This window comes from Triticum dicoccoides, chromosome 2B (genome assembly GCF_002162155.2).
Source record: "Triticum dicoccoides isolate Atlit2015 ecotype Zavitan chromosome 2B, WEW_v2.0, whole genome shotgun sequence".
Lineage (NCBI taxonomy): Eukaryota > Viridiplantae > Streptophyta > Magnoliopsida > Poales > Poaceae > Triticum > Triticum dicoccoides.
Genome location: NC_041383.1, coordinates 719,068,004 through 719,076,169, shown reverse-complemented (window position 1 = coordinate 719,076,169; position 8,166 = coordinate 719,068,004). Strand labels below are relative to the sequence as shown.

General features: G+C 49.5%; 1 protein-coding gene across 1 annotated transcript; it reads right to left on the bottom strand.

Annotated features, from left to right (window-relative positions):
• Positions 1-2,209: 2,209 nt before the first annotated feature.
• LOC119365839 lies at positions 2,210-6,642 on the bottom strand. Its single transcript, XM_037631489.1, has 3 exons — positions 5,512-6,642; positions 4,680-5,398; positions 2,210-3,699 (listed from the first exon to the last, which is right to left on the bottom strand). The coding sequence occupies exons 1-3, from the start codon at positions 6,603-6,605 to the stop codon at positions 2,429-2,431; spliced, it is 3,084 nt and encodes a 1,027-aa protein (XP_037487386.1). The 5' UTR covers positions 6,606-6,642; the 3' UTR covers positions 2,210-2,428.
• Positions 6,643-8,166: the final 1,524 nt, after the last annotated feature.

Below are 8,166 nucleotides of genomic sequence, written 5' to 3'. Positions count from 1 at the left end.
TCTTTTACAATAATTCTTTTTGCTATTAAAGTTTGTAACAAAATTCTAATTACTTATTTATTTTCTTTTATGATAATTCTTTTTTCTTTTAATGTTTTGAACAGAATTCTAATTACTTATTTATTTTCTTTTATGATAATTCTTTTTTCTTTTAATGTTTTGAAGAGAATTCTAATTACTTATTTATTTTCTTTTATGATAATTATTTTTGCTTTTAATGTTTTGAACAGAATTCTAATTACTTATTTATTTTCTTTTATGATAATTCTCTTTGCTATTAAAGTTTATAACAAAATTCTATATAATTTTAGTTTCAATAATACTAGAGGTTTATAAAAGCTTTTTAGTTGATTCCTTCAGTACCAGTTCTAAGGCTGTTACAAAGGCATTTTATTTGGTACAGGTTTTAAGACTGGTGCCCCACGAGCACCTTTTAGTACCGGTTCATGGCATGAATCGGTAAAAGAGTTTTTGAGTTGATTCTTTCTGCAGCTGTTTTTTAGTCCCACCTCGCCAAGCGAGAGGCACTCGCAGCGGTTTATAAGCCCTGAGTGCAGAGACGATGCAGAAGAGGCTCAATGCTAACCTGCACGTTGCTTAGCTTTAAGCCTTGAGGAATAGGGTAGACTGCACGGAGCTATGTGTAGTGCAGTTTACACTATTCTGAAAGGCTTGAACCTAATTAGCGAGCATTGCGCCTCTTTTTTATTTTTAATGACTTATTACAACTTAGAAATAAATAGAAAAAAATAAATATAGCAGAAAAGAAAAAAAAACCTATATAAAAAACTACTCAGAAATAAATAGAAGAAAAAATAGTTGTGATTAACTTACTAAAAAAATGAGCATAGATGCGCTTATAGAGAGAATTTCTACCTAAATTCATAATAAATTTCTACTAACTTCAGAGAAATTCAATATGAATTTAGGTCAAATTCCCTGTATAAGGGCATCTATTTTCACTTTGAGAGGAGCTCAACAAGGCAGAGAGGGAGGGGCTTATAAACCGGTGTGAGCGCCCTTCGGTTGGCGAGGTGAGACTAAACTCTGACCGCAACGATGACCAACCCGTTAGTCCCGGTTGGTGGCACGAACCGAGACTAATGGGCTGCCTTTGGTCCCGGTTCAAGCCACCAACCGGGACCAATGGTGATGGGTCAGGAGCGAGGCCCATTGATCCCGGTTCGTCCCACCAATCGAGACCAAAAGGTCCAAACGAACCGGGACCAATGGCCCACGTGGCCCGGCCGGCTCCCGGGGCTCACGAACCGGGTCCAATGCCACCATTGGTCCCGGTTCTGGACTGAACCGGGACTAATGGGCTGACCGGCCTGGATCATTGCCCCCTTTTCTATTAGTGTTCTGCAACATGACATATGTTGCAAATGTTTCTGCAACATGGTCTTTATTGCGGAGTGGAGGAAGACGTTCAACGCTAACTTGTGTTAGATCCAACGACTTGCTAGGCGGCGGATCTTTTTCGGCCGACGCATAGCAGTCCCCTTCCTATTTTGTTTTCTTCTTTCTTTCAATATTATTTTCCCCTTTTCTTTTGTGTTTGTCAACATTTTCATTGTATTTCTTATAAAAAATGTTGTATAGTAGCACATAACTAGGTGACACGCAGTTGTACACGGGTGCGCCGCTAAAGGATACACAGTTGCACATAACCGGCAAATTTGCTTGCACAGTTGCGCCCGACTGATGGACATGTTGCACGGGACCGGTAGACATGCAATTACAGGTGATCGCTGGACATGCACGGAGTGGGATCCGAGAAATAAAACCTCTATCTTCCTTTAACAAGCATGTCAGGCAATTTAGAAAAGTAAAACCGTCCGCCTCCAATGAGCTGACCCAATATTAGAGGTTGTTCCAGATGCAAAACCGCCTCCGACTTGGATGTATTGGAGTCGGTTTACACCGGGAAACCACCTCCGGTTTGAGTTATTGGAAAGGTATATAAACCCTCTGAGTCTGTTGTGTTGTGCCTCTCTTTCTCTGACAGATAATGAGGTTTTAGGGTTGCCTTTTCAACTACCGAGATGTTTTCGAACTGATCCTCTATTCCTTCAATCCAAAACTTGATGTCGCTATAGGACTACCATATAAAACTATACCGGAAAACCATCTCTACGTGGCTCGGAAATAGTTTTTCCTCGGTCTTACGTATGAGATAAAAAAAACGTGTCAACATAATCCCCTCCAACTAAACAATTGAATAACTGAAAAAATATACAAGCCAAACCAGGCAAATCCAACATAGTTTGTAACCGTCACACGGAGGACAGAGAGAGTGTACAACCAAAATCTGACACAAGTTGTCCGATCAGCAGCATTTCAAATCAAGAGAATAACCAGAAAGAACAAAAATACAAGGTAATAAAAAAAAAATATGAGATGAATGTAAACAAGGAGACTTAGTTAGTTACACCCTAGTGACTGGCACCGGACACCCAGGAGGATCATTGCTTCTTCCCAAGTATTTCAACAACTTTTCTTTCTTGTCAGAAAAGTACTTCCACACAGTGAGCTGCTTAGCCTTCCCCAGCACCGCGTCGAATGATAGCAACACGTAGATTGTGATGAAGACGACCACCACGGCGACGAGCGCGATTACGTACCCGGACGTCTCCCAGTCTCTGCAGCTGCCAGCGGCGTAGGCACTCAGCAAGCCCAACATGTCCAGCACCACGGCGGTCTGCATCGCCCAGAGCGGTGCCCCGCGCTTCTTCTTCACGGTGCGCAGCAGCACCAGCATGATGACCACGACGGAGGCGACGAATGACGTTGCATTGCAGTAGAAAAAGGCCTGGTACCGTTCCGCGTTGGTGTTGAGTAGGATCGGGTTGCCGGCAACGGAGATGTACGCAGCCGACGGCGATGGCGATAGCGACGAGGGCGACGGCGAGGGGGACGGTGATGACGCGTTATCGTCGTCGCCCCACGTGCCGCCGGGAGGCGCGAGACCTGCTTGGTACGTCACGCTCGCCGCAAGGATGCCAAGCAGCATCAGGGACTTACGTTTCTCGTACTTCACGCGGCGTCGTTTCTGCTGCAGTCGCTTGGAGGCAGAGACCTTGTCCTTGTCGTTCTCATCATCCGGCCCCATCGGCGCCGAAGATAGTGGCTTGAGCAGCCTTTGCAGGCACTGTGGAACCCATGGCTGCTCTGATAGATTGCGGCGGTCCGCGTACACGTAGAACAGGATCTCCAGGATGAGGAAGGCGATCACCGCAGCGACGAGCGCAAAGACATAGATGGAGGTGCGCAACTTTCGGCAGCTGCCGGTGGCATAGGCACCCATGAGGCCTAGAAGCCCGATCATGACGCAGACGTGGAGCGCGTTGCTCCGAATGCCCTGCTTCGACAGCGTCTGGTTCACCAAGAGGAGAATGACGGCAACGGAAGCCATGAACCCCGTCGCGTTACAGTAGAAGAACACTTGGTACCTGACCCCGTAGTAGTCGAGCAGGATTGGGTCACCGGCGGTGACCTTCCTGACCCCATTGCTTTCCGTCCAAAACCCACCCGGCGGGTTCAGCCCGGTCTGGTACGTGACGGTAGCGGCGAGGATGGCGAGCTGTAGCAAGAACTTGCGCTTCCTCTCGAGGCTTTTTTTCTCAAGAATAACATGCTTGTTCTCGAGGTTTTCTTCAAGAGTATGCTTTCCTTCGGACGCAGAGCCTGGCTGAGTTTCTTCAAGAATAAATTGCAAGTGAAATTTATTTCAACCAATGTCTTGAACCGTAAAAATTAAATGAATATAAAGTATATTCAATAATACTCTTGTTCGAAAAGAGTATCCTCAGGTCCATATATATAAAAACATCAACAAATAATTCTTTGATTTATAATATATGAAGCATCTATAAATGACTAGGAAAAAAATGCTACTCCCTCCTATCCATATCAACTGTGGATGATTTAGTATAAAATTGTACTTCCTCCATTCCATATTAAATACACTTAATATGGAACGGTGGGAGTACGAAATTAGCAACAATTTGTACTAATTTATTGTCAAATAAAGTGGATCGGAGGTAGAAACTTTTTCACTGGAATAGCAGAGGCATGCATACACACCCTGTCCTTCCCTCCTTTAAAAAGAGGTGGTGAGACGGTAATTGCCTTTGGCTCCTAGGTGCATATGCACCCATTGTCGAAATCCAAATTCCGAGAAGTTAAAAAATTCGAAACAAAAATCCCGCGTGTATATCCGGACATTTTATGTGCGTTCACAAGGTTTCAGTGAAAAACGACGTTTTTTGTGGCTTGTGTAAAAAAGATAAAGAAATGCCTCGTGAATAGTTAGAATGAAGCATCAGAAATTGTCTTTTTTACACAAGCCACAAAAAACGTCGTTTTTCACCGAAACCTTGTGAACGCACATAAAATGTCCGGATATACACGCGGGATTTTTGTTTCGAATTTTTCAACTTCTAGGAATTTGGATTTCGACAATGGGTGCATATGCACCTAGGAGCCAAAACGCCACTCTCGTGGTGAGACCTTTACAGGTAACTTAAATTCGCTGCACATGTGAGCAGCCCCGTTCTAGAGTATACAGTGTGTTAGTTATTTATAAGTGAATGTTTGACTTAATTTATAGTGAAATATATGAACATCTACAATAAACGTTAAAGCGAATGAGGATAGGTATTTGCTCTGGTACGGACCTTGAATGCTAGAAAGGTCGTCGGTAAGGAGGCCAGCAGGACCATGAACTTGAGGTGTGTCTTCTCCTCCTTGCGAGGACGGCTCGTCCGGATGGTGGCTAGCGTCAACGGCAGGGAGACCTTGTGTCGCTGGTTCTGCTCCTCCTGGCCGGGGCGTCTCGTCGGAGGAGAGTTTGAGAAACCGTGAAAGCCTCCCCGACAAGCGCTTCATACATTCAATCGGCATGGTCTGGCGCCCCTGAGCTGTGAACGCCACGACTTTGGCGATGGAGTAGACAAAGACGGCGACGGCGAGGGCGGCGACGTAGATGGTGGTGATTCTGTCCCGGCAGCTCCCGGCAACGTAGGCGCCCATGAGGCTGAACAGATCCAGTATCATGGCCGTCTTGAGTGCGGCACGTCCGACGGCGCTCAGCTGCTTGCTCTGGACGATGATGATGACGACCACCGACGCCACGAATGCCGCCGTGTTGCAGTGGTAGAACGCCTTGTACCTCTTGGAGTGCATGTCGTGGAGAACTGGGTTCCCCGGGACGTGATGCGTGCGGCCTTGGTCGTCGTCTTCCGGCCAGACGCCGCCGGGCGGGCTCAGCCCAGCCTGGTAGGTCACCGTCGCCGCCAGGGTCGCCAGCAGCAGAACAAGGGACCGCGACGCCTCCACCTTGTCTTCTGGACCATTGTCGAAGTTGGTTTTCTTGTCTCGTTTTTGCTTCACTATCCTATATAGAATATGAAATTATGAATAAGTAGTGTATTACCGTAGACATAGAGAGTTTGTTAGCAAAATGAAACACGTAGCGGAGTAGCACATAATAATATTAACTACGCTTACTCTTGCTTTGGCCCCGATTTGCCTGCGCACGTCGTCACTATATTACAGATGGCTTCTCGCCATTTCTTGAACTTGTCCATGGCGAACACGGCGATGGCCATCTGCAGCAGAATGTACAGGAGCACGGCGCCGACAAGGGAGAAGACGTACACGGTCGTGGTGGGCCATCTGCAGCTGCCGGCGGCGTAGGCGGCCATGAGGCCGAGCAGCTCAACCAGGACGCACACAAGCAGCGCGTAAGACCGGGCGAGGCGGTCCCTCAGCGTCCTGCTCATGAGCAGCATGATGATGGCGAGGGAGGCGACGAAGGAGGTGGCGTTGGCGTAGAAGAAGGCGTGGTAGCGGATCTTGTAGCGCCCGTCGTGGAGCAGCGGGGCGCCGGCGCGGTGTCCGGCCACGGTCTTGGTCCAGAAGCCTCCCGGCGGCGCCAGCCCCGCCGCGTACGTCAGCGACGTCGCGAAGGTGGCCAGGAGGAAGAGGAATTTGCGGCGCTCCCTGATGTACTTGTTCTCCTCCGCGTCCCAGGGACACGAGTCGGGCGCCTTCCTCCCGAGTAGAAGTAGCAGGCTGGAACCGGAGGAGGCGGAGGCCACGCCGACGTGGAGGGCGACGTAGACGAAGACGACGGCGAAGAGCGCGGAGACGTAGATGGACGCGACGACGTCGCGGCAGCTCCCTGCGGCGAAGGCGGCCATGAGGGCGAGCAGGTCGAGCAGCATGGCGGAGCGGAGCACAGTGAGGCCGACGCGGTTGCCGCTGATGCGCCGGTCCAGCAAGAACATGATGATGACCAGAGACGCAACGAAGGCCGCGGCGTTGCAGTAGAAGAAGGCAGTGTAGCGGCGCATGTAGGTCGACACGAGCACCGGGTCACCCACGCGGTTCGGGTACACCGCTGGCGCTGGCGCCGGGGGCTGGACGGCGCCGCCGCGGTGCTCCCGGGCGTTGCTGGTGCCCCCCTCCTGGTCCTGGGACCACACGCCGCCGGGCGGGTTGAGACCGACGCCGTAGGTGACGCTGGCAACCAGCGTGGCGAGCAGCAGCAGGTACTTGCGCCATTTCCAGAGGAACTCGATGTCCTCCGTCGGCTCCATCGCGAGCTTCCTGGTCGGGGACACAGTTTAGACTGCTGCACCGTGAAATATATGCCCGCGATCGGTCCGGTCGGGCCGCCGTGTGCTGTGCTGTGCTCGCTTCGGGAATCATGGCGATGGAGTGCCCGTAGGTGTCTTCTTTTGGCAACGAATCATTGAAAGGCACACGTTGCTTAAACACCGTTGCCAATAATATGTTCATTGATGCTCCATACCTCCCTTACCACGCACAAAGAATGGGATGCTAACCTCGCTTTGATTGGCCCCACTGGTACCTAACCTCGCTCTCTCCTTCTCCATTCTCCCGCATCACATTCATGACAGCAATCGAGCTGGATGTACTTATATTGGTGCTGGTGCACGGCACACGGCAAAGCGAGCGGAGACTCATATCCGTGGAAATCAACAAAAGAATTCGGATTTGTTTGAATCATTTAAATAGAAGTTTTCAAATGTGGAATCATGAAAAGCATGTAATGGATGGAAGCACTCGCCCGTATTGTCTTTCCAGGCCTGCATGTAGCAAGTGCAACAACAAGGAATGATTTCGTTTTGTCCGTGCTATAGGCGTGTACCGATATTCTACAATTGCTTGGTACTGTTGAAAATATGAGCAATTTACCGAGTGATTTTATTAACAGAAATAGTAGATAAAGCATGACTAGTGTAGCAGTGATAAAACAAGCCATGCGATTTGACAAAGAGAAGGTAAACAACATCTTCATATATGAACCGTAACTAAACATATCTTGAGCAGACAGTATAGCAAGTTGCATATATGAAATAGAGTCTAACATATTCAGGGCAAACACTAGAAGAAGGAACTGTAGCAGGACTTCTAACAGAAAGGAGAAGAACACGTACGGCACAGCAGCAGCAGAAGCGCTGGACTTGGGGTCGGTGTCCTCGCCTGTCATGTCGTTGAGGAGGTCGTGGACGTCGGGGAAGAAGTCATCGTCGGGGGAGTAGTCGTCGGCGACCGGATCGTCCGTGATGAAGCAGCCAGTAGTCGCGCTGAGCGCTCCCCAAAAACCTTATCACCCTTCTCCCGTACATGACTCAAAAGGTGCGGTCTCGGAGGCCTACTGTCCCGACGTGCGGTGCACGCCGCAAGCCGGGATGAGGAAGAACGTAGCAGCAGCGCAGTGTTCAGGAACTTGTGGCGAGAGGAGGAAGAGATTCTGGTGCGTCTCTCTGAGAGGAGCGACCTCCCTTTTATAGGCGCAAGAGAAGGAGGCGAGAGGCTGCGCTGGGAGCTGAAGAGAACGAGGGAGACGAAACGAACAGGCAGCAGCCGAAGGGGGGCGCCGTTCGGATTCAGTGCCCACTACAGAAAAAATGTTTCAGCTTCCGAGTGACCTTTCATATACCCGTAGTGCGTGGCAAAAATTTAGACATCCGCTCGGCTCATTCCCGCAACCCGCGGCGCGTCGTGACGAGGTGTGGCGAGGCGGCCGGCGAAGGAGGAGCGCGCGTGGATGTCCCTCTTGTTCTCATGCTCATACAAGTGGGGAAGGAGCCTCCCTTATAAAGAGGTCCAACTCCCTCTAAACTAGCAAGG